The sequence below is a fragment of the Pogonomyrmex barbatus genome, unplaced genomic scaffold (assembly GCF_055798465.1).
Source record: "Pogonomyrmex barbatus isolate J1 unplaced genomic scaffold, ASM5579846v1 scaffold18, whole genome shotgun sequence".
In the NCBI taxonomy this organism is placed as follows: domain Eukaryota; kingdom Metazoa; phylum Arthropoda; class Insecta; order Hymenoptera; family Formicidae; genus Pogonomyrmex; species Pogonomyrmex barbatus.
The window spans coordinates 229,975-257,768 of record NW_028297114.1 but is presented as its reverse complement, the minus strand read 5'-3'; the positions used below and the strand labels follow the sequence as shown (position 1 = coordinate 257,768).

At 37.7% G+C, this 27,794-nt stretch overlaps 1 protein-coding gene and 1 long non-coding RNA gene across 2 annotated transcripts in view; one reads left to right on the top strand and one right to left on the bottom strand.

Moving 5' to 3' along the window:
• The window catches only part of LOC148936968 (uncharacterized), a 112,565-nt gene extending 99,536 nt beyond the window's left edge, over nucleotides 1-13,029 (bottom strand). Inside the window, exon 1 of the long non-coding RNA XR_016138812.1 lies at nucleotides 13,015-13,029. This is a non-coding gene — a long non-coding RNA (uncharacterized LOC148936968). The remainder of the gene's footprint in view (nucleotides 1-13,014) is intronic.
• The window catches only part of LOC105428790 (neurotrimin), a 141,871-nt gene that overhangs the window by 83,386 nt on the left and 30,691 nt on the right, over nucleotides 1-27,794 (top strand). Inside the window, exon 2 of the mRNA XM_089074994.1 lies at nucleotides 15,217-15,314. Coding sequence (XP_088931120.1) covers nucleotides 15,217-15,314 — 98 coding nt within the window. The remainder of the gene's footprint in view (nucleotides 1-15,216; nucleotides 15,315-27,794) is intronic.

The following is a 27,794-nucleotide window of genomic DNA, read 5'->3' as shown; positions in this document are numbered from 1 at the left end:
TATGGGTGCGGTATAGTGCCTCGCTTACTACTATATACCGGATAGAGAAGCGGATAGAGAAGGAAAAGTAACAGCGGTCTCCTGAGGACGATGGTTAAAGGAGGCTTTAGTGGGCTGTTGGCCCCGGTCTGATATTCCTCGCGTTGTGGATTACGACCGGTAATAACATTCCTAGGACGATCTCGAGGATATAGAACGCGATCTGAAGCGAGATCAGGCGGGATGCGGGAAATGGCCGTTGGTGGGAAGCATGTTGATTTCCGCCGGTTTGATCAGGTCCGGTCTACGAATTCAGACGGTTTACTTTCATGACGGTTTCGCCTATCTCTCTAGTTTATCTGGTCATGTAAGATATGATAGGACTCGAAAATAACATCGCACGCGCGCGCGGATTACTCGGCCGGCTAGAAAACTTGGCTATTAAATTTGCGTGATGGGATCTCGGCGGAGTTTTTTTCAAGATCGATATTAACTCGACGTAAAAAAGGGCGGACGAGAAATGTTTGTAAATTCAGCCGGATCAAACGAATCCGATAGAGAAGTTAGCCCGGGCGCGGGCTCTTGTTGAATTCTCCGAGCGTATACTTCCGTTTCCGGGAGTATAAGTATAATAAAAAGGAATCGTGCCTTGAAGAATCCGAATCTCTGATAAATACTCACGTCCGTATGAAACTACGCAGATGCAATTTAGTGCCGCGGGGAAGATAGATCATCTCACGCTCGAGGCCGGTTCATCGATCCGCGCTGTGCACGGTGTGTGTGTGTGTGTGTGTGTGTGTGTGTGTGTGTGTGTGTGTGTGTGTGTGGTGTGTGTGTGGTGTGTGTGTGTGTGTGTGTGTGTGTGTGTGTGTGTGTGTGTGTGTGTGTGATGTGGTGTGTGTGGTGTGTGTGGTGTGTGTGGTGTGGTGTGGTGTGTGTGTGTGTGTGTGTGGTGTGTGTGTGTGTGTGTGTGGTGTGTGTGTGTGTGTGTGTGTGGTGTGTGTGTGTGTGGTGTGTGTGGTGTGTGTGTGTGTGTGTGTGTGTGTGTGATGTGGTGTGTGTGTGTGTGTGGTGTGTGTGTGGTGTGTGTGTGTGTGTGGTGTGTGTGTGTGTGTGTGTGTGGTGTGTGTGGTGTGTGTGGTGTGTGTGGTGTGTGGTGTGTGTGTGTGTGTGTGTGTGTGTGTGTGTGGTGTGTGTGTGTGTGTGTGGTGTGTGTGTGGTGTGTGTGTGTGTGTGTGGTGTGTGTGATTGTGTGTGTGTGGTGTGTGTGTGTGTGTAATTGTGTGTGGTGTGTGTGTGTGTGTGTGTGTGTGTGTGTGTGTGTGTGTGTGTGTGTGTGTGGTGTGTGTGTGTGTGGGGGGGGGGGGTGTACTTTCCATCTCTCGGCTGCGCCCGAGAAGAAAAGTGGTCGCTGAAAGACGCGCGTCGCTCGAGCGTGGCATACACTCAATGAATACCGCTTTCTTACTCGAATGGAAAGAAAAACTGCGTCTGCGTCTGCGGAGAGCACCCTTAACTTCCAGGCTCCTCGATGAATCGTTCGTTAAGTTCAGAACGATCATTTTACGATCGTTTCCTGTAAATGATATTTCTCTATGTTTTTCTACTCGTTAAGGCTACGAAGCGCATCGATTAACAAGCTATAACATTTTACTGTAGGCTGAACTGATACGATAAAAATTTCACACGAACGAGGCGTAAAATATTACTAATTTCTATAAGTTGTAATTTATGACGACTTCGCAGCATTTCTTCCTACCGATGATAAAAGATGAAATGATTTAAATAAAAATATAACGCAGAGCATTTAAAGCCGCGCTCTGGCTGGAAGTTCGCTTGATTGGACATCAAGATTCTTTTACTCAGTTAGAAAGTGAATTCAGTGAGACGTAAGGACGGAAAAATTGCATTCCTTTGATAAAGAAATTCTCAATCTCGTTACTGCCAAGTAATCTATTGATAGATAAATGCATTCTCTCACGTTCGAGATAAAATTGCTAATATCAAATAACGCTACTTCTATTTATTAAAAAATTCTTTTTAATACATGAATACTTTTTTATTATTTTATTCAAATAATGAATTGAAATCAAAATAATGTATGTTCACATCTTTTATATTTTAAAATATATAATTCATTTAAAGGACAAAATTTAAATGAAATTCTGTGAGAATATTACGCAATATTCAGCGTTATATGGTGGATTTACTTTAATTTTGTCTCACTATTTACCTGCCGTCTGGCAAATGCCAAAAGAGATTTTCTGTACATAAACGTGTATTGGTATCTTTGATGTGCATTTAGTTCAAGCTTTGACTCTTGCAGTTGCATTTCTGGTCCTTTAATCAACACCTCCCAAAGATTAATAGGGCGTGCAATCTAGCATTAACGCTTCAATTTCATAAATTATATGATTAAATTATATTATTATATTTTTTTTAAGAAAAAGATTTATCTATGTTTTCCTATCGTAATACAGTTTATAATACAACAATCAATTTTAATGATAATAATGATGTCGACAAAGGTATTGTCGTGTTTAAATTATTTACTTAATCGAATCTACCAGACTTTATTGTTTTCTTTATTTTTTGTTATTACACGATATAATATGTTTATATTGTATTATTTATATTATCGAAGTATCAATGTAAATCTATTCTTCAATTAATCTTTGTAAAAATCGAAAATGTCATTTTAAATATATTACAACGAAAAACGTATTGTTATAGAAAATTATATTTATATATATATTAGTTTTGTTTGAACTATTTTATATTTGGAAAACACGATATATATATATAAAATTTGTAACACACATGTTTAGTAAAGTACGTAATGCCACTGAGAAATAATTAAAATAGAAAATCAGTTGACGCCAGCGAGAGAGAGAGAGAGAGAGCTAGCGGAAAATAACACGCCTAATTACATTTGTGTCTGGATTTATGAAATAATTCACGATTAATGCCACCTCGCTTAGCTTTAATATCAGATATTTCACGTAATTTTTAATATTACGCGGTCGGCTCGTATTACTTGCTTACGACCAAATGCGGATTTATTTGCGTACGCGGAAAATGTCTGTTATTCCAAAAGCGGAAAACGGCGAATCATCGATTAGTCGGATTAGCACGTTTGTTATAGGATCGCGTAAATCCATCACGCGCTGTGCCATCCTGTGTACGGGTTCACGTATCGGATGAATGGATTATCCATCCGATTCGTTGCAGGGCGAGAACAGATTGCATTCCATATTTACATTGAAAGCGGAACAGCAAAATTATCTGACTAGTGTCATTTACAAACATTTCAACGTAAGGGTACGCTTCACTGAATATCATTACATTACATGCACGCTGTACACTCTGTATACTAACAAGAGATAAGCTGACCAAAACCGATAGAGTCCGAAATCCGGCACGGGTGCACGACATGGCCGCGTATATGTCATCAAAATATGATAGACTATAGAGCGTAACGTGACCTACATCGATGCTTCGAAAGATTAAAATTTTAATTTGCAGGATTTTGTAAAAGAGGCATTACTTTCATTTGGCAAACGATAATATTATAAATAGAATGTGTATTTATAGTGTAGTATATGGTTTTTGAAATATACATTAAATATACATTGATTTAAGACGCACTGGTCAATTACGCTACTCGTCTGAAATTACGGATTGACATAATTGTCAATATCATTATGCAAAAAAATTTAGCCAAATGACCTTGAGTTCGTCCGAAGGCTAAGATGGAAAGTATAGGATTGATAATATTGGTTCTACTTTGCGAAATGTTAAATATTTAGTATTAATTAACTACAAAAAATCAATCTTGCTTCAAAAATCTTTGTTCTCTCTTTTTAAATTAGATAGTCTCTAAAATATTTTTCTTAAGATTATTATATTATCGTAATTACAAATATCTTTGTATAGAAAAATTAATAAAATCCTAAATTAAAAAAAGGTAGATTAAAAAAATATGTTGGGCGTGTATACGCACCCAAATAGGTTATTCTGAAAAATATGCTATTAATTTAATATATAAATAATCTGCAATATCAGCATTATATTAAATTTTATCATATGCTTTTAGTTTTATTAGTTCTTTTATATATATATATATATATATATATAAATATATATATATATATATATATATATATATATATATATATATATATTGAGAGAAAATATTTTCAATATAAAATAATTATTATTAAAATTAAAAAGTCAATAATATAATATTAAAAAAAAAAGATATCTTATCAAAAAGAAATTAGTAATCGGAAACTTTAAGTTCTCCTAATGTAATACGAGGCAAATTGGCAGTGAATTTCATTCAAAATTCATCTAGTAGATTTCATAGCGGTTGAAAGACGCAGCAGATGGACGAACATGGTCGCACGTAATGCGTTCCTCTTATTTGCTCATGCTGAAGAATGGCGACAATTGAGATGCTTTGTCAGCAATAATTTTATTCGACAAATAGACTTGATATTTTGATATGCCATTACCTAAACGTTTTATTTTCGAAATCAAGCTACTGTACTATTTTAAGTGAAAAATGTGCTATTAATTTAATATATAAATAATCTGCAATATCAGCATTATATTAAATTTTATCGTATGCTTTTAGTTTTATTAGTTCTTTTATATATATATATATTGAGAGAAAATATTTTCAATATAAAATAATTATTATTAAATTATTTGCCGTGATAAATGAAAATAACTTTTTTGATTAAAAATAATATATACTTAATATTGTATTGAAAATTTATCTTTTAAATTTTAATAAGCAGAAATCAGAATAATAAAAATTAGCTAAAACTATTGTACTATTGTAGAAAATCGCGAATTGTTTATTACATAAAATTGAAATTAAATTATACAGAAACGGCATTGTATTTTCATTTAGTCTTATTTTTCCTTGGTCTATAATAATAGTTTCAAATAATTTAAGCGTGGAGCCACAAAATTTGCTTCGATAAATATCGCGCTAAGTGTAGATTAACTTTGCTATTGTATGAAAGGGTCGTTTTCCTCTGAAACTAAATTTGAGTACAACCAAACGAAATTTCCAACTCGGCTTGATATGTAAATGAACTATTGTAATTGTTATTCCTGCCATAATTCTACACGGAGCCGATAAGTCCGAGGACGTTCTATTAAGATGAAGTTCGTTCGTTCGTTCGTTCGTTCGTTTCTCGCGCGAATTGAAGATTTTCTTAAAAGATTTTCTAAAGTAATAATGAAGTATGACTAAAACTTATTTTCAGTGTCATGCCACATAATTTGATGAATTTTTACAAGACAGATATACTTCAACTGTAATAAGTAGACAAATTTTGCTTCTTCTAAAACATTAGCTAACTATAAAATCTCTTTTCTCAGTTTCATAAAAATTGGATTGTTTTATTTTCACTATATATTTTAACTATCAAATTTTTCTTCTCAATTCACAAAAATTGGATCGTTTTGTTTTCACTATATTTTTTAACGCTATTGTTTATCACTATGCGCAACATAAATCTATGGCGTGAATCAACATGATCGTAAATCTGTCAGGAAGATCAGAAATTGCGAAATGGAGATTTTAGTCAATCGGATTTATTGATATCAACACTGCGCCACTAAAGAATTTTGTAATCTATGTAATCTAATATATTACGAGAGTTATTAATTGTTCATACAGAAAACTTAATAATAAACAATATTAACTCATATTCGACCGAAAGAAATATAGTATATTCTGCATGAGCAAAATATTTCCACAAGTAATCCATTATTTTGCAAATAATTTTGTAGAAGCTTTATTACTATCGAATAACACATTTTTCTAAATATTTTATCGAGGTTTATGTAATTGCAGAGAATTCAATCGAAGCGAATTTGATTAGTGCCAACAGCAAATATTCGAACAAACCGTAAAAGCTCTGTGCCTCTGTTTGGTTTAATTAACTCCGCTAATTTACGATTTTGTTAGTTTTATATCACGGATAATGCATGATAAATCAATTATCAAATTAGAGGATTGTTGCGCAGTAGCGGTCACTATTGATGCAACATGCTGCCCTAATTTACACGCATGTTAATACTCCGGATGGAGTTTGCGGTTGAATAATTTGATAATTGTTATCTATAAAATACCTTCAAAATGTTTTTCGAGATTAATATTACATTTGGAAATTTGCAATGTTTTTTACTGTATATTCAATTATATTTTTCAAAATTAAATTTTTAGTGCAAACTGTATCCTATTTGTTTGTAAGTTTGATGTCAGAATTTGTTAAAAATAACAAGAAAATTTACGTATTACCATTAAAAATAGTTGAATTTGTAAAAATGTAAAACGTATTATTCGTATTTATTTGACATTCTAACTGAACGCATTGGAGTTTCAAGGAACATTCAAAGAATCGTCAAATTGTTTCCTGATTTAATCCATTTTAAACATTTTTATCCTTTAAAGTGGAAAAAGCTACAAAGTTCTCTTTTAAAGGTAATCTACGGCATACGCAGTACGAAAACCGTCGGTGCGTATTCAAATCTTCAATGGGATCAGCAGCGGATTGCATTAGATAGTCAAACGAATTTTCCTCCTCGGAATTCTTACGGATGGCGTTTAAGCGTCATTAAGACTCGCTCGATAACTTAAAGGGGCGTCTCCGGATACGCGAAACATACCCATTGTCGTTGAAAGATCGCATGATATTGCGACGTAACGGAATTTTTCATTAAATAGTCGAGTTTCCACCAACTACTGAAATAGCATCAATGCGGATACCGATCTCTGCGCGCATTTAATTACGACTCGCGAGGAAAAGAAGGTTGGAAATTGGACTGATCATTTGTTGCAGAGAATCTGTTTCAATCGACGGTGCACTGCGGAATACTTCATTTAAATCCAATCACACATATACCGTTCATTAGCGTGTCGTAAAATCAATACGATATGGCGATTTATTAACAGTGCGATATCTAAATAAAGACTTAATTATTTTAATAATTAAACGTTAAATTTTGCTTACGTTTAATGTGGAATTATTTATATAATAAATCTGGCTGCACATAGCATTTCGGTAACTTTGTATGTTGGAGAATTATTTGAATATCGAAATTAATCCTTTCCAAACAATCATAACTTGCAGTTGAGGAGTAACGTATATATGTATATATGTAAAATATCTAAGGCAAATATGGCCCACTCACGATAGTATGTAGCTAACAGAGATTTCTGCGTAACACGATACACACAATGGAGCGCAAAAGCTAATTAATTAAGCGAGTATGCAGGGTAAGCGAATGGCTCCCAACACGTTTTGCCACAAAACATATTAGCAGAAATGGTTTACGCGGTATTTACCGGTGACACTCAAAGGGCCATGGCTCTACTTAAAGTGGAATAGAATACGGTTTAACGAGCCACTTCGGATAACCCACTTCGACTGGCACACGAGGGAGTATCATTAGTCGGCACGTATCCCACATTCGGCAAGTTCTAAAATGGCACAGTCGAATATTACGAGCTACGTATGCAGCTTAGGAAACCACGTGACGCACGTACTTACTTGAGGTAAACGAGAATAACGGAATATTAGAGTTATATAATCAGCCTGGCGTATTATAAACTGCAGCTATATAATATAAACTACCATATAGCGCATGCTGCTAGCTGAATACTAATATTCGCGCGATTTTCTCGCACGCAAATTGATTTTTCACATGTACGATGTATAATACTTGCTGTTCGACGGAAATTTACTCGTTTATGAATGCTAAATCCAAAAATACATAAGTTTAATATATAAACAAAACAATAATCAAAATAAAGGTTTTTGATGATAAAAACTGGAGCAAGAAAGGAGCATAAAAGTTAAGCAGGATTTTCATGCTTGAAAACTTTAATTGTAGAATTTTGGATCAGACGTTTCGATCTTAGATCATCTTCAGTGTAATATTATTGAAATAATATAGAAAATATAGAATACAGTAAACTTGTGTGTCATAATCGTGATAAAAAGATTGATTTATAAGCAATGAACGTAGTGTCAATTCCAAGAGACTTTTTTCACGCATAAATTAGATATCCATCATTTACCATGTTTGTGAATCGTGATTAGTTTTAATATATAAATTTTAGGAAAAAATCGATACATTTTCAAATAAGTAATATAACAAAATTCTTATGTATGTCTCGAGAGAATGTTAAGTTCCCTAGTTATCGATTATGACGCAGTTTACGGATAGTCGACAGTATGGTATACGTGTACTTGGTGGATTGATAGTATGTCGGATAACCGTGGACATCGTCTAGCTAGGTGTCGATTAATTCGGATACCTGTCAAATCAAGATATGCAGAGCGTAGCATGTCTGATATGCATGTAACTAGCGCGAAGCGTTGCGAAATTTGACTCCTTTGTAGTCAGATTATACTCGCGTGGTTGAAGGTAATCGATGAGATATATATGAACGCCATTTTGACAACCTATAAGTCATATAGTCAACGATTTGAGTTTAATGCTACGACTTTATAGTCGTTTTATAATCTGAAATTAATCACATATCAAAATTTATTGCGCCGTTTTCGCATTGTTTAATTGTGTGCGTTTCGGAGGAAAATTAAAATGAATATGTTAATTTTTGTTGATTAACTTTTCTCGATATTTTTCTCCGTACGCGATAACAAAAATTTATTTATTCGATAATATAATTTACATTATCTTCTTTTAGAATAATGGATATCAGATATATTATATATTTGATTTTATACATTTGATTGACAATTATTTATATTTTAATAGAATTTTTATCGAGATATCATGACGTATATTGAGGTATATTGAGTATAAATATTCTTCATAATTTAATTTTATTCATTTAATTATAATATTTATTGATCTCAATTTGACTGACGAGATGTTCATAACGACTCCCTTGTTCTGACGTATTGTATTCTTTCTTTTCCTACAATTTGGAAATTCTGGGGACTCTCTCTTTCTCTTTCTTTCTCTCAAGAGGTTCATTAGTAGTAAGTCGACTTATAAAGAAACACTTCTGCTTACATTAGAGCTTATTTTTAACTCATCTCTTTAAAAAAATCCACGTAGTAATACACGTCAGAACGAGTTGGCTGCTCAGAGATCAGGAGTTAATGGGATAAGTGTCTGTAAAGCGTCGCGTAAAAGCGGGAATTAAATGTTTATCAATATAAAATTATATTAGGCTGTAAAAATTTTACAATTTAATGCGATTGATATAGCCTTGTGAAATTTGAGACTCTGAATTTATCGAAAAATATATAAAATTTGATCTGGATAAAAATTGATACACATTTGTGTATCATTATCTATCTTGTATCATTTTATCTAAAAATTACTTTATCGTACGTATTAATTAATATACATCTTGAAAATCGACGTATATAATAGTCGATAGTTAACTGTTCTCTCTTTTTGTTTTATTCTACTTTATTTTATTCCTGTTTCTCCTGTGTCTCTATTTATCTTACGATTTTAATAGTACATCCATGATAAAAAGCGTGACTCCATTTATTAGAAAATATGTTAAGTACTTGCCGTAAAAGTCCTTTGAATAATTACCTCGCTGAAGCTGAATTTTATGATACTCTTAAAAGTAGAGATCAAATACAAAGCACGACGGGTGATATTTTTATGAAACATAAGTTGGGTACACGCTGGCCCCATATTTTATATCAGTTTTGTGCCAGAGAGCGCAGGTACAAAGGCCTCTCTACGCAATATTTTTATGCGGCATCCAAGGCGAATTAATTAAAACCAACTTTTTCGTACGCAACAGTTTCGGAGTGAACACGTTGTACTCTTATTATAATCGTAATACTTATTGAAACATGCTGTTAAGTTACTTTTGTGTTAAAAGATAAAATGTAATTGATGCAAATTTTTCACTCGCTCGGTATTTCACTCGGAAATGTGCAATTGCCGCAAAATTAGTGCGAATAATTATATCGTAGTTTCAAGTTGCATACCATTTGTATCCATAAATTACCGTTAGTTCATATGCTCGGTTAATATAATGCGCCATAGTATATGTGTGTACATTTCATTACATCTAGGGTTACGTCTATTATCTGTGTTTCTTGATCCTTTATTAGGATAATTAATATAGAATCTCGAAATGAATCTCTTAATTAGAAACATGTCATGAAAGTTATCGCCATACACTAACAGTTTGATAAATTTACACAAATTTAATAATTATAATGATATACACGACATTACTATATAATGTTACATTATTATAATTAACTATTACCAATATTATAAATATTCTTATGATCTAATTTTTTTTTTCAGGAAAATTAAATCAAATTGCTAAAAAAATTGTCATTATTATATTCTATAAATTATGTTATATGAAACAATTAATGTGTATCAAGAAAAAGAAAAGCTTCTCCCTTCTTCATTTCCTCTCCCCTTTTCTTTCTCTTAAGAGAAGAAAGAGAAGGAAAAAGGGAGAGGAAGGGAGAAAGAAAGAGAGGAAAAGAGGATCATTCATGAATATATTTATATATACTATAAATTGTGTAAATGATAATTATTATACACTTATACACACTGATACTGTAATTATGTAATGATTACATATGCTAAAAATATTTATGTGATTTGATGATATATATTTATATATGACATATCGATATATGCACATATTTTTTAAAAAAGAAAATGCTTTTGTATAAACAATAAAATTATGTATTAAGAGTTCTAATTGTTCTGCATACAAAAAATATATCATCATCTCTTTTGCGTTATATAATTCATTAAAATTTTATAAAAATTTATTTATGCTATATTTTTTTTGTTTCCACAGTTTTCCTTTGTACCTATAATGGTATAAGCATTTGAAGCGACTCTCTAAAGTCATTTAAGGCATTTATCTTTCTCTTATTCGCTTTTATTATTAGATCACTAAATTAACAGGCTTTTATCAAAATCATCTAGTATCTTCGATAAGAAATTAAATAAGAAATTAGAAAGATAAGTGAGAAATTAGAAATTTCCATTACTTTATAAATTACAGCCTTAATTTTGATATTCAATATTTATCCACTAATTTACTAATAATTTTTTTATTATTTCTTATTTTTTCTATTTTTGTCTAAGTTTCTTTTTTATTTGAATATTAAATCTTAAATATGAACTGATGTAATTAAGTATGAACTGATGTAAAAATATTACGACATTATGAACTGATATATTCGATATTAATTTCTTGCCTATTGCATACTCGGTAATCAATGCAACGCTATGTTTATCTCGGCAACTTACTCGCCGTAAAAATGGATCGAAGCAAAACATTTACGTATATCATGTGGAATTGTTTTTTGTGAACTTAACAATATGTGCAAGTAAACCGTCATGAGATATTTAGAAAAATTGTTTTCGCGCCGGCTCTCGCTACGTTCTGCGTTTCAGTTTACATTGCACTTTCTCGCGTTCCGGAATGTTGTTCCAATTAATCAAATTCAACAGCTGAAAGTAATACGTGAATGAGAAACCGAGCACATAGAATGGTGGAACTGACGGTAACGCTATCAGCCTATTCGGAACGCGTTTTCTATATCTTTTTTATTTTTTTTTCTACACACAGATAAAAATGTCGTTCCACATCGGACGAATGCTGACCGTTCTAAAAGGAAATATTTTCCAAGCTGGCTATTTCAACGGTTTGTAACGATTCTACGAAAACTCCGACGAATATGGATGCGTCAAATTCACATTCGCTTTATCTTGTAAGCTACGCGCGTGGCTTTATCGCTATGAAACGGCATGCGCTCCGCACGAAAAAATAAATTTTTCAAACGCTCTCTCGACAAATGTCTAAACGCTCTCTTTAGTCGGAATTTTATCTCACTGGTACATTAAATCGCATACACCATGACATTTATACGACATGATTCTTTTTCAGGCTATACCGGCTGGCCCGACAGACACGAATTCGTGTGGGCACGCGCGTCCTGGTCAAATCGACAAAAAAAGCTGACACTGATAGGAAACATTGTGAACACTAGTCCGCGAACAAAAGTGCACGTCATAAGCACAGAAAGAGATTTGGATAGTTCGAAAGTTCATTAACTCTACTTCTTTTTACGCCGTGATTATTCTGCATCACCGACTCTTCTTGTTTAACGCGGAGAAGTTAACGTAATAATTCCCGCGAGTAACATGGAAAAAGCAATTAAGTGAAAAGCAGTGGCGATGGGATTAAAGCTTTTGAATGGATCACGCGTACCGAACGGACCGCGCAATAATGCGCGCGGAAGTAGTTCGGGGCAAGAGGTTCCCTTTTTTCTCTCTCTCTCTCTCTCTCTCTCTCTCTCCCTTTTTTTTCATCACGATTCAGCACAAATTGGCGCGTCGTTTCGGCCTGTACCTGCGAGAAAAGCGTTTATCTACCGGTTGCGACGAGAATTGTAGGATCGAGCGGAGTGCGCCATGCCACACGTTCGCCATGCCTCTCGTCCGGAAATAAAACAATGCACGGCGAACGAGTGTCGAAGTGGCACTGCCGGCAACAAGAGACACGGGCGCCGTGATTGTGCGTGTATCATTTATTGTTGTCGCGACACAATAATTCTATTCCGCCGGAGCGTCCCGATTAATCATCGGTGGGCTGCGCGATCACTCGGCGCTGTTTCGAATCTATTTCCGCCATTCAGTCCGCCAAAAGTGACAGAGCGATGATAGGTACGATTTCGCGTTGCGACGTCGCTGAATAGAATCAGATCAAGGCATTTGATTAATTTTGCCGCACCCTTTTGCCGCTCCCTCTGTATATACCGGTGACTCGATCACCGGGAAATCTTGTGGACGATAAATCGAGACTGTGCGCGATGTGACATATCCCATATAAAGTATTCCATTGCTATATCGCAAGCGATTTTTGAAAGACATAATCAGAGATCGACGGCTCGTTAAAGTGTAGTCGAAGTAGGGATATGTACACGCATTTGTCGCGCTTTCAACTACTATTAACAGGATATTTACCGATCTGTAATTACCATTCCGAGCGATTCAAGGGATGATATGGTCTGCAATTTCATTCTCACTGTCTGCTCTTGATGGTACTACACGTGTGTGTGCGAGCACTCGACCGGGACCCGGGCTAGCTTTCCTTGCTGAATTCAATTTCCCCGAGTCCACAGCGGTGGATCGCAGGTGCGTCGAGTTACTTCGATCGGTAGAGATTGCATGTTAGCGGGCGGAAAGAAAGTCACCGTAGTTTCTGACTCTTGATGTATTGCGAGTATCGCGAAGGTTTGCTTTCCGCATTTAAAAACATATATTTTTAAGTTCCGTTACTCTTTCACGTAATAATACATATCGGTTTTTTTTAGCGTAAATTCATGAGTGTGCAAAAAAAAAAAAAAAAAAACAGATAAATCGATGCATATAACATTTATAAAATATATCTTAACAATCTGCGTTTCTCGTGACATAATTTATCTTCATTCGCGACAGTATTATTTATATTCGTTCGGGACGCAGTTGTGCAATATTCTGGAAAAAGGATTCCAGAGTTTTTGGAGTGCAGAGTGCTCGCGGGGTGATGAGTATGCCGCGGTATTGTCAAGGCGAGCTAAAATTGTCCTGCAGTCTCGCTTCGCAGTCCTGAGCTAAACACAGACGATGGAAGGCGTATCGATTTACCAATTGTGTCGACGACCGCGGAGTAATCGTGATGGAGTCAATAATCCATGATCCGCTCAGCTTGGGAACAGCTCTATTCCGACGTGTAATTGGGATCAGTGCTTATCTGTTGGCGCACACCGTGTTCCAGCCTCGATTTCTCCTCGCCGTTTCTCCCCTCGCGCGTACCCCTCACCTTCTTCCGACACACCACCTTCTTCACGCGGTACGTGTGTACCGTGGCAATATTTGCTCGGGGAATTAAAGCATCGCAAACCAATCCTTGTTGTTATGATCTGCCCTGATTGATTTCCATCATTTAGTATACGTAATCAAAAAACGGCTAAATCACATCGTTAGGCCTTTCCCCCCTTTTTTCTTTTTTCATGCACGTCGCTTCTGCCTCGAGACCGACGCGACCGGCGCGCATGAGTTGTCTTGTCCGTGATACGTGACGTAAATAGCTTTGTTTAAATAATTCCCGTCGCCACACGGAAAGGATAGAACTGGTAACGGTGCAGAACGCAAGAGATGCAGCACGTTTCAGACAGGACGAAGCGATGTTCTCGGCAACGACGAACTCCGGCGTAATGATATTCAGAACTTCCAGGGGAAGGGGGGGCGACGTGGCGCGCTGTCGTGAGGAACGTGAACATTTCGGGATGGATACGGAGACATATTTCAGCGTACACGTGCCAGCGTTGCTCGCGCCCGCACACACGCGGCACACAGGCTGCTTTGTGCGCGCGCGCGCGCGCGTGTGGCGTGTATGTGTGTGATGTGTCGCGCGAAACCAAACTGTTTCGCGTCAGTAAATTCTCGGCAACATGCCGATACAGCGGAACGCCGGAAATGAGTTACTTAAACTACGTGTGCGGTGTCACGCGTCATCCGCTCGGATTCTCAGATTTCTCCGGAAGGAGAGATCTTTGGTATCTGTTAGAAATTCGATGTTCTTCTACGAGTTTCGTCAAGTAGTCATCCATCTCACGGTGTCGTGTCGGATTTTGTATCTCATGTTTCGTGTACCGTATCGGAGGCGTTTCGTGTACCGTGCGTCCGCCGTATCGCTTTGTGCGAACAATTTAATAAATTCTTGATTTAAATTTATTTATTTTTAATAATACGTGTTGTATTTGATATGTAAATTGATATTTAATATGTAAATTTATTTCATTATCTTCCTTGAGATTACGCCAATCGCAATTAATCCCATCGCAATTAATCACGCGATAGAAAATTTAGCAATATGATCACCTTTTCAACGAAAGTTTGCTAACGCAGAATCCGATGTCGAGTTTCTACTGTGCCGGAGACAGGTGGGTTTCATTTCGCTTGGCACTGGGAATTTAATTAAAGATTAATTTAAGTTTTAATTATACGTTTTAATTATTACGTTTTTGGATACTAATAGTCGTGTCGATGATAAATTTTAGCGTTGCCGATCGCGATAATCTTGCGCTAGCCTTCTATACGCTTTAATAGCGTTCGAGCGTGGTTAGACGATATAACGAAATGTTGTTAATGGGTCACTTAGCATTTAACGTCGCCCTGTTTCAGAGGGACCGAGCTTCAGCGCACCAATAACAAACGTGACGGTCCCAGTGGGAAGAGAAGCTATCCTCTCCTGCGTCGTGGCGAACCTTTCTACATACAAGGTAAGCTGCCAAGCACACGACACCTTTTAATCTTGCACCGCGTCGATTCCGCTACGCTTTACCTAAACGGAGGACTCGTGGAAATGACGCCGAAAATACTCGTTGGCACAGAAACGTCGTGCAAATGATTTCGACACGAGATATTTATATGCGAATACTCGAATACGTTTCATCCGGAATAATTTGCATAACAAACTTGCAAAAGAAGCTTTGACAAATCCCGAGCCCGAGAAAGATTTGCAGTCGGACCGAAATGAAACGGACGGACGGTTTCTAATGCAATGTGGAGTTCCCGCGGAGTTCATAGAGATAAAAAATGGAAAATCGTTATGGACTGATAAACAAAGTTTAATTTAGCTGCCAGTTATAACGAGCATAGCCCGCAGACTTCATTGCCGCGAACGTATTCCTCGGCACGCTGCAGAAACGTGGACGTGCACGAATGGATTCCACGGCGTGACAAACATCGTTTCACTGTGAGTCCGCAAAGTCTGATGAATTAAAGTTCATTCATCACGTGGTAAAAATTTATCCTTGTTGCGCATCGCTATCTTTTTGCTGTATTGTATGATGCAACTTTATGAACAGAGAAACGTGCGTAAAAATGATTGATTGATGCAACTTGTGGAGTTGGGAAGATTTTTTTTGTATCATATTTATTTGATTATATATTAAATTTTCTTTTTAATTTTTTATTCCGTTGAAGAAACATCCTAATAAAACGCGTGTATTTTTGGTGCAACAAATAATAACGTCGAATGAAATCTCTTGCGAAGAGAGCACTTTGTGTATTCCAAAATATCATTGGAGTATTTTATCTATATATATATTATTTGCATGCCGCTATCGTTAGTTTTGTCTTTTCTGAAAGTATATTGCCAGAATTCCATTCTTACTTAGAACTTTTGGGGAAACGTCAAATAATGCGAGTTTCACCATTACGTGAAAAACATTCACCGAATTCCTGCGATGTTCACATTCTCAAGGCGCTACGAATTCCCGCCGGTGGATCACATATTTCGCGATCCAGCGGCGCAGTTTTGGAAAACCTCTGCTTTCAGTGTGGCGAGAGTATTGCGTTCTGCGAGGTGATACGAGCATGATATTAAACGCGAGCAAAATGCACGCTACGTATGTACGATATTATACAAGTATTCGGTCCAACCATTTTGTTGCACGGTTGCATGGTCAAATCGCGTGATCTGTGCATAGCTCGCGCGAATTTTAACATTGTTCTTTACATTCTCGAACAGGTCGGAATTGATTTTGCATTTTTTGCTAGAACGAGACGGAAGATAACAGAAACGAAATCGAGGGCGCTTAAATATTCGCTTAAAACAAAAAAATATTTGGACAACCGTTTGTTTGACAGACTTAGAACGGATTTAGTTTAAGTACGTCAGATTAAGCCAGAATATTGCGCAATTACGGCTCGCAGAGGATGAAAAGCGTTCATATCGCGCTCGCGCGCTTCCTTCGTAGCTTAACCTAACACCATAACGTCTGGAATAGCGTTTTAATCTTAAAATATATTATTCGGAAATTAAAGGGACCCGACGAGGCGAGCCACCGCTATGCGGTAAGGAGAGCTTGAAGATCGTAGGGAGGAAGCTCGCTGTAATTATGCGTGATTGTGCTGCAATTAGCGGAAGCGGTATTATTATATTTTATCCGTTATATAAAATTCAAAAGAAAAAGTCTAAGTGGGTATAATACGGAATATGCGGATTACATAATAAGGATATATTATAAATAATGCATGACGTTATTAATGAATATACTTGCCGACTTTGCAACAGATTATTTTAAATACGAATGCAGCATGATATACATTTTTTCCACGGTTCTAAATATACGGAAAATATCTATCTACGCCACGGAATGCACGAGCGGAATGCAACTTCCGTTGTGTGTTTAAAGCTGAAGTAACTCCGTGTCAAAGATACAATTAAAATGTTCTCGTTCTCGTACGGAGACGACGCATCCCGAGTTTAATCGTCATATTCCCACAAGACTGCCTGTAACTTACGTTAGCAAGTAAGTCTATTCTTGGACTATAATTCGACTTCAACACAGTGGAGTCTTAAACGTGTAGCCTGCTGAAGATTTGCGGCGTCTTAAACGACACTAAGCGACGAAAGTTTACTGCATGGCAGCGAGCTCCGCCTTCTCGTTCCATCATGCGTCGCCAAGAGCAAAACGGAATCGGCCAGCATTTTCTACGGGGGCGTTTGAAATGAAAGGCGCAGCTCATTCGACAGCAGAAAAGCAGAATTTATTTAGAAAAATGTGCACGGTATTTTCTCGACCGAATGGAATCATCGATTGATCTCTTTTTGCACCTCGCGCAACAAAAGCGCGCGCAAACTCGTTGCACTAGCGATTCTTTCAAACGAGCTACTGCAACTACCCGCTAAATGATCTCGCGTCGAAAACGAAGAAATTACTGCCCGAGATTCCGACGGAGTAGTGGAAGAATGATAAAAAGTTTGGGTTATACGATTACGAGATTGAGATCAAATTTCGATCTCGTTTTCGGCGAGCCAAGTGACGCTAATGCTACAACCTTAACGTTTACTTTAATGATATATCGTCAGAAAGTCAAAGGAGCCACCTGCCCGCTTACCGACAACAGCCGTGTGACGTAAGAATAATTTATTCTAATATGTCAAGACAGCGCCACGTCACGTAATACCCTAATGTAATTTTGCGTCACGTATTATGTTGGCCGGCTAAATTTCGTCGCAAACAAGTTCGCTCGCGCGCGGGAGGCTTGTCCGCATCACGAGGCAGTTATGAGTAAGTGGCGAGCAGAAGGGGGCGGGCACGGAGGTCGGACCCTGGTGTGTGATGTAGGGCTCTCTCTGCGTGTTGGTACACGTGAATGTTAATCAGAATGGGATTTACATATGAGGCTCGTATTACCTGGTAGTCGGGGCAGATGCACCGGGAGGAGAAGATAACGGTCTCCAGAGAGAATGGAGGAGACGGAGAGAGAGAGAGAGAGAGAGAGAGATGGAGATAGGGGTGGGAGATGGTTCAGGAGGTGAACGGATACGTTGGTGTGTGGGGCCCGCAAGAGTCACACACAGTGCCTATCTGTATAACGTGCCACGTAAGACATAATTATATATCACGTCGGGATTATTGCCGCATTTACACTCCGCCACGCCAACAATGAGGATTCGACAATGTTGGCTCCGGTATTACGTAACTAGGGAGGGCACGGGCGATATATCTTATCATTTTGCGCGACTCGATTGTGCGCGGCGAGGGGGGGCGGGGGAGGAGAGGGCAGGGTAGCGAAGTTATCTCGGCTGTTTTGCGCGAACGCCACAGCGGAGATAATAATTATATAGCCGTGGCGGTCGCGTAAAACGTGTTACGATTATTATCACCTTATAACGTGTTAAGCGCCTCGACGTGGCACTTGCACGTCAGCTAAAACGCGATGTCATCGCGATGAAAAATTGTCTTCTGATTACGCTTTAATCGAACTTCTGAATTATTGATTGGAGTTTCATGCAAATTCGGAGACCCATAATGGTAGCCATCAAGCGGTTAATCACATTTTGCACGATCGATACTTGCCGACTATTATTCGCCGCTCCTGCTGTACTATCGCCGGCCGCGACTAATTTCGTTCGAATGGTATACGGAAAGTGCATAATGAAAAAAAGAGGCGCAATCTGGCTGGTTGACGTAGCGATTATGCTATGCGGCTTATGATTGGAGACGGGAGGGGGGGGGGATGATATCTACTGCCATCCGATACCATTTGCCCCGGCTATCGTGTACTGTTGTGTGTTTGCGTGCACCACTCGTGCACCGCTGCATCGCTAATGTGTTCGCGAAATTGATCCGGCTCTAATACAGTGTTTACTCAGAAACAGAAATTTACGAGTTTCAGTTTACGTCTGCAATTAGCAGAACCAAGTTTTTCGATCCGGTGGAATCCGTACGTAAATTGCCCTCGTAAATTTTATCCAAGATCTCGGTAATCGCCCGAAAGACGGGCGCGCATTCATCGCGGAACAGAATTCTAGCTACCAAGGCACAATAGATAGTCACAGCTGCTCAACGTTATTACCATTGTCTGCATATTGTCACGCTCTCAGTCTCATTCGCTGAAGCTTGCCGCCTGCAGTCTCGGGCACACGTCCGTACCCTCACAATCACTACGACGCAGTTCAACCCTTACGGTCGACGGAAGGGAGCGGGACGGGGGGGAGGGGGAAGGGGGGGAGAGACTTTAAAGTACTGTATCTGACGTCTGACAGTACGTCGCGCGACATAACTTATGGCGCTTTCTCGCATTGCAGACGTGGACGTAGATTTTCGCCGTTAGAAACGTCCTCGTAAATTATTACGCAGGATCTTAACGGATCTCTCCTCGAAAGATCGATAACTATTTCCGTTGCTATTGCGAGCAATCCAGTTTCGCGAGAGAGATACCACCGCAAAACGGAATCTTTATAATCTCGTTTGGGGTAGAAATCACGTTTCTTCCCGGCACTTGTTGGAAAACGAGAACGGTCGTCGTATCGAGATAAACGGAACGACTTAACTTCGTGTTTCGGGGGCTTTTTCGGGGATGGGGGGGGGGGGGGGGGAAACCGTGGAAACGAAACATTTTCCATTTGATCGAGTGTGCCGGGCACGATCCCACGTGGCCACTTGCCTGCAGATTACATTCCGTACTCGTCTCGCGATCCCGCTGAGGACACACACCATTCACGACGTAGCGAAGGATGCAGCGAAGGAAGTGCTCCTTTCCAGCGTGGTAGCCGCGGACGTTTTCATGACTCTCTTAAAATCGGGTGAGCTTATTCGGGTGGGTTACTCCCCCCCCCCCCTCCTCCCACTTCGGCTCGGGTCAGGTGAGTTTATGTGCGGAACACATCGGCCGTGCCGCGCCTGTTACCGGAATCTTGAAAGTGGAGACCGCCGCCGTCCAGGAAAATTACGTTACCGAGAAACAAGTGCGCTGAAGTATTCATCACGCGTAATGGAAGGGCGCCAGTAATTCAACCACTTGCCGGAGAACGTGTAAGTGACCGCCGCACGTGTGAATCTGGGTGGACGTGTGCGCGTTTGTGTGAAATATTGACTCCTCTTGGCCGATTCGCGTGTCCGAACTTTATTACGACCAGAATTAACGGAGCTGTTACTCCGCTCTTTGGGCTTTTTTTGTCCGTCACAAATCTCTGTCTAACGAACCGCGCGTAATTCATTGGTTCTGATGGATGATAGGATCAGCGTACGTGAGGTACGATCATATGTTCCACCGTCGGGCTTACGTTTAGTGAATCTGCTCCTAATTGTCTTTCATATTTTCTTAGAATAACCACAAGTTTCAGCCTTTTCGATAAATCAAAAAGCAGTATCGCTATTTTAGATTGACCTTTTTCTAGCATGATCAGTTTCATAAGATATTAAAGATAGAGAAATAGGACGCAATAATTTTATCCCGATTTAAACTTGCCAATGAAAACTAGGTCGACGGAAATATTACTCTCTCAATCTATCATCTTTCTCGTAATGCGTGCATGTCCGATACGTGACAGTGCTTTCGCATGCATGAATCAATAATCATTCGTCTTCATTCTTTTCGCTTTGCGTAAGTACTAAAGCTTGCTTAAATTTAAATATATACGTATATTGGTATGTATGTATAATTGCAAGAATAGGATAGCGATATAATACGGCTACGATATATAAATATTTTAAATATTTATCCAATATTGAAAAAATTAATATAGTACGTTATATTGCATCGTTAACTAATGATAGAAAATATTGCATTATACATGCTCAAGGGATTTCGTTTTACAGGCATATAAAAAAAATACGAATCGAAATTAAAGTACGTATTTTTATGCATCGTTATATTTTTTTTTTACCCACCCGAATGTAATTAGTCGAATTGACGTGTAGCCAGAAAAATAAAATACTGCCTCATATATGTGATCGTTATTTCAATAGTATCGTTTCGATGCAGTCGTTATTGCATTCGTTATACAACGAGTTGATAAAATAATCACTGAAAATCCACACTTATAGTGACACACTTGATTGTCGAGAATTCAATTGTGTTTCGTTCGACGGGAGGTAGGGATAGGATTATAAAAATAATCCGGCAGAGGCATGCCAATACTCGCACGCACACGTGATAATTTAACATTTATATCCCTCCATTATCTCATAATAAATATATGCAAAAATTCTTCCGAGCAAACACGCGGAGCAAACGCATGCAATTAAAATTAAAACAAAATATATGTTATCGATCATATTATTTATTGCATTCAAATTCCACATTGATACACGTGTCGTTATTTGCAGGAGAGAATTTCTCTATACAAATCCGATAAAGACCCGGAGAAAGTAACGATTGACTTAGAGCATTAATACAACGATTGTTTCCTCTTACGTCTGACCTTAATCGTTAAGGTGGTAATTGTTTTTGGCACGAGACCGAAGATAAAAATCGAGCGCCTCTTATGTAACTCCGGCCAACTTCCGCTTTATTGTTATCGTTCCGATCTGTTCGACGGATGTTGGCAGAATCAGACCGACATTGCCGTTTGAGTTTCATTGCGCCAAGATCATGCAACGCGAGAATGCACCATTCTAAAAATTTAAGCTAAAAATATATATTGAAAATGGTTTTAAATTACATATATTAATTGAATTTTCATGCTCGCAAAGTGTATAATATAATTAACAGATAATTAAAAGCATCTTATACGAGAGGTGATTCATTGGCAATCGATTTTATCTTAATCAGTGGCTTAAGAGACAAGATATACGATCGCTAGGGAATACTATGCAAATAATTATAGCCAATATACGGGCGATCAATGGTGTCCAATATTTGTAATAGATTTAGCTCGCTGGCTACCGGCTAAACATTGAACGTCAGGAACGATTGTCAATTGCTCTCACGTCACGGATATTTGCCTCTGAATAATTAATAGGATTCCCTTTCGAGCTGAGTGCGTGCGCGGATTTAGATATATCAAGATAATATGACTTGACAAATTATTTCGTGCTTCGTTTGTTCGATTTCTTCTTCTCCTTCGTTAAAGCGTATCGAAACGTATTTGTCACTTTTTTACCTTGTCACGTATCAATTTCGAAATGTTGTATAAAAATGCAGAATGGAAGAAGATAAAGTTACAGTTTTCAAAGAAGATTTAACTTCTTGCATATATTTAAATTCTGTTAAAATTCACGCGTTCTTTTTAAAACTATTATTTTTTTTTTTTTATTAGCGGAGAATAAAAAAAATGCTTTATCTCCTCGCCGTTAACTTAAAGTCAGACTAACTGCCCGATACCGTGCTATACGAAGTTATCTCAAGATAAACGAGAGGCGCGTTGCTTAAGAGCGGAAATTTCTAACACTTTCTGTGATACTCAAGAAGATGTTACACGCGTACGAAGTACTTTGGTCGGCCATTTTGCTAGTTCCCTTCATGGTTGCCTCGAATTAAACTGAAAGCACGGAGCTTCAGTGTGATGCTTACGAGTGGTCGAAGTGCAATTTAAGCTCGAAGAAACTTAAGCTTTAAGGAATGGGCAACGCAACTGGTAAGAGACTTACGCTCTTCGCGAGCTCTAAGCATGCAGTAAAGAAAGATAAATCCGCTTATAGTACCTTCTACGGACATTAAGAACTGATCCGGCACATACTAATAATGCATTCGAAATATTCCGCGAATTCGTTGAAACTTAAACAGACGTCCTAAAACACACAAATGCATTAAACCCGATAGCGTTAAATTTTTCTATAATGACAGATTAATGGCTATTATAAAATTACTCGAGAAATAAAGAATATTATCTTATCTTATTGATAAAGTTTTTTTCTACGTATGCTTTTTGGAAAATATAAATCTATGTAGATCGCGGTAGAATAGTAATTGCAGAGAGGTTACGCGTAATCGGTTTCAATTCCGTTCTATCTGTTCATTCCGCATAATGAAGTCGCCCGTGATGAAAATCGTTTCCTTCCCTCGTGGAAGCATTTAAGCATCCACGAAGGAAATGTCGCTATATATTAAGAAAATGAAAGGACCTAGATTGAATAATCCGTTCCTTAGACTGATCGGATGCCGCGATGCAGGGTAAATTATGGCGGCAGATACCGCTTAAATGGTTATTAAAAACGGAAGATAAACTATGTCAGATTTACATATAGAATTTGCATTTAGAATTTGCAATTAGTGAAAACGGTCGTTTCATTAATAATAAAATAAGGGAAGCGTAAAGTCGATGGGAGGAAAAGTCGATGAGGGAAATACGAAAATTATCATAACAAAATACTAGCTTTACGGGCGAGTGGCTTGTCGAGTTCCAGAGATCTTTAGGCCCTTTCGCGGTTACTCGTTGAATCCATTATCACGCCAGTAGACACAAACAGTACCACGGTGCGCACATACGTTTTCTTATATTACGTGGTATATTTCTCTGCGGTGGTACATGCGCAATATTTGCTCCGGGCGATAGCATAGTCGGTTATTATTTAACAGGCTGGTGCAATGTATCGCGCATTTTGACACCCCGCCGGCCCGTTTTTGTGAAATACGGCCGTAAGACTCGCGTGGCGTCGTTTTTCGTGTTACCATGCGTTTTCTTTTTTTTTTTTGTTTTTTTTTTTTTGTTGCACTTTGGCGCCGTAGCGACAATATTTGGCGCCGCTTCACACGACACAGATTATACATTTTAATGTGGAATTCGCTCCATAATATTTATCATGTTGCGTTATAAAATACGTCAATAACATGCGCCTGACGCGTACATCACGCGTAGCGAGAAAGCCGAAAAAAAATCACGTGTAGGTCGTGACGTGGCGAGACAGGGTCACACTGGTCACATTAGCATTTTTAGTAATTAACCATTGTTGAAAATGATTGCCGTCCTAAATTTCTTCTTACTTGAGAAATACTTGCGAAATATTCGCAGCACCTCGCCAGGGCGGGAGAATTTAATTATCTGATAGTCAACCGATCTATCTCTCTGTCCCTCGAGAAAATATATGTGCTCCTACCACTCTGTGCGGCTGAATTCGGACCGGAAGTAAGTGCACCGCCATCGTACTCCTACGTGGAAATAGGAAAAATTTTTATTTCGCGTTTTCGTTCCACGTAGATTATCTATCCTATAATTGACTGTCGAGAAATATTACATTATCGAGCGTTGGATGTTGATATATAATGCGATTTTATTATTATTATTATTATTATTATATATTTAAATTTAAACGTAGCGAGCTGTTATGTATTTAATCTCTGTTTGATAACGTGAAAGTTTATAAATGCGCATATATTCTGAGTGTTTTAACATGTTTTTGAAAATAATATTATTTTTCATATAAAATATGACTGAACGAAGATAGCTAAAGGGAATTTCTTATTTATTGGCCGGAAATCGATACTGTAACAACTTTTCAACGCGAAAATACTGGTCGCTTCCATTTCATTCTTTATAAAGAGATTTGTTTGGTAACTCATCACTCCTCAAAAAATATTGTATCCTGATCAACGAGATCAGATAGCTCGTTGTAACTCAAACAGATCATCTATCCCGTATGTTGGAATTGGGAAGAGAACTGCTAAAGTAATTTTACCAATTCGATAGGAATAAATTTTACAAAGAAAAATCTTTGTAAAATTTTGAAATCAAAATTATTGCACGTTTAATGGTATAATAAATTTCTTGAACTATATTAGACATTTATTAAATGTTGGAATTTTTACTAGTTTCTAAATTTTAGAAATTTTCATAATTTTTCACGAAATAATTATATCGAAAAATTTGAGGATTAAACAAGTCTTTTAATTTGATTTAATCCTTATTGAATGAAATATTAAGTAAGTGGCGACGTTTCGTAGCTAATTTCCGACACTGTAAACGTCAGAGGCGAGAATGTTAAGTGGCATCTTATAAGCATTTAGTCTGACGACAACTGGTCTCAAGGAGTAAATAATTACAGCGGAATCGTGCTTTACATTTTATTCTCAGATTATATCAGACCATCGTCTTGAAGTGTATCAATTTAATATCGAATTTCCGTTTAATCTACGGGGAAACCGAAACTTATTTCTCAAACGCACACTAATAGGCGCGTAACAATAAGGGAAACGATAAAGTGCTATTGCCGTTAACATTGTAGTTGCAGACCATTTGCTGTTACTGACGCGCCCAATTGAATTCATTTACGACTCCATATGCGAATAAACAGTTAACGATCCAGCAGCTTGCGTGCTATATATCGTCGGTAGTTGACGTATCCGTCTGCCTACAGCTTGGCGCTTGTTAGTCTTCCGATTAATGAAACGATGCCGGATATATAAATTCTCTAGTTGAATGCGCTATCCAGTGACGTTCATGTTATAGAGAACGCAAGAATAAAGTACCGCGTATTACTACTACGTGTCCTATGTAAGTGATGCGTAACGTTGCTATATACATCGCACGTAGAGATTGTCAGAACAAAGAGCATTATACATAAATTACGTAGAAGTTGAACTTGCTTGCACAGATAAAGCTCGCATTCGCATTTTCGACTCTTCGACTCTTGTCATTTGAAAAGATACTTGACTCTTTGAAAATAAAGGGGAGGCGGAGGACGCAAGGTACGAGTGCACGGATCGTAAATCCGTAAGCACCTACATATCAGTACGTACAGGCTAGATCGAGGAACGAGGATTACCAAATCGATATACTAAACGGGTTTAACGGGGCAGGAATAATTAGGATGTTGGCACCGAGCCCGAGAGCCGAGCTCGCAGAACAGATTTGAACTGAGGAAGGGTCAGTGCTCGTGCTTTACCTATTACACGCGTTGCCACCCCCCTGCCCTGTACGTATCGTGCGTCCGTACTAAATAACGTGCAACGCGCTTAAAGTGCTTACTAACCGTGCCGAAGAGTCGCCATACATTCCGTATCTCGTCACGCGTATGATTACAATTACCGGTAAAAGATTTGGTCCCGTCAATTGCCGAAAAATAATTTTGAATATTAAATTGTATCAATATTGGACACAGTAGTAAGGCTAATGAGAATCAGCGCTGTAAACAGTGCGCAATTATATGTATAATCTTAAGTACGTTTAATCTTAAGTACGTTTTAACAAAAAGTATCAAACTTCGACTCGAATTTTTTGAGTCATCTTTAGTGGTACAAAAATACAGTAAGGATATTTTCTTGAGCCGATCGATGGCCCCAATCATAAAAATAATGATAATATGTCACTCACGTCGGTTGACTAAATGAAATTATTATTAATTGCTAAATAAATTTTCAACGTGAGATGGTAAATTTATTTCATATAAAATAAAAAAGAAAAAATGCTAAAATATCAACATTATTAAATATTTTATTTTAACGATTAAAATGGAACTTTAAAAAAGTGTTGTATGCGAACAGACTCGCGTCATGCCTTCTCATGCATCCCTTTTCCAATCTTGTTCAACAGAATAGTGCTGTACGCGGTGAAAGAAATTGCCAATATTTGGAGTTGCATTTCGTACACAGCTGTACCATTTTTTTTTCTTCTTTTTTTTCATAGACAAGACAGGCCTGCATTTTGCTATTACAGAATTGGTAGCATGGTATAGACAATTCTATTTCCATATTGACACTCCAAATATAGATATCAAAAAAAGTTTTAAATTCATTTGAAAAATTGCAAATCCACATTTATCCACATTTTCGATATTTTTTTGTACTACGACGTGATATGCACACTCGTCGATGCAACGGGTGTTACAGTTCGCAATGCGACAAACATATAAAGTACGACGACGTGTCGTCAACGAGGTATCAGCATCAATTGCTTAACAGAGAGTGAATGAGCGATCATAAAATTGTAGCATTATAAAATATCTGGATTTATGATTATCGCGATATTCCGTTTGCAAATGCACGTTTCACCCATAGAAATTTCAATAAAAAAACACAGGATTATAAACACAGTAACATAGCACCATATAATTTCATCGATACGGCACGAATTTGCGAAATAATATAACTGGTACGTTTACGCTGTTAATCAACGCATGTTAAACATTTTCAATAGTGCATCATTGGCGAACAAATTTTTTTTCTATTTTGTAAATCGCATTATTTAACAGTGTTACATTCCAATTAAACCGTATGACTGAGAGATAGAACATAACACGCTATACTTCTCGCGTAATTACGGATATTGCTCCCAGATTGCCTATTACATTCTTGATTGTGTTTTTTAAATATACATGGTCGGCGTTTAATAAATGGCACCGTGTCCATTTGGATATTTCGTTCATATTCTCATGCCATCAATATATTTTTTTCATTTGCAATCGTCCAGTGTTAACAACTTACGTTCTAGAAAATTAAAGATTTATTAAACAGACGTTAAGATTGATGTTGACTAGATTACATAATCAATTATTCTGAGTTAGTACTTCGTGAAACAATCAACCATG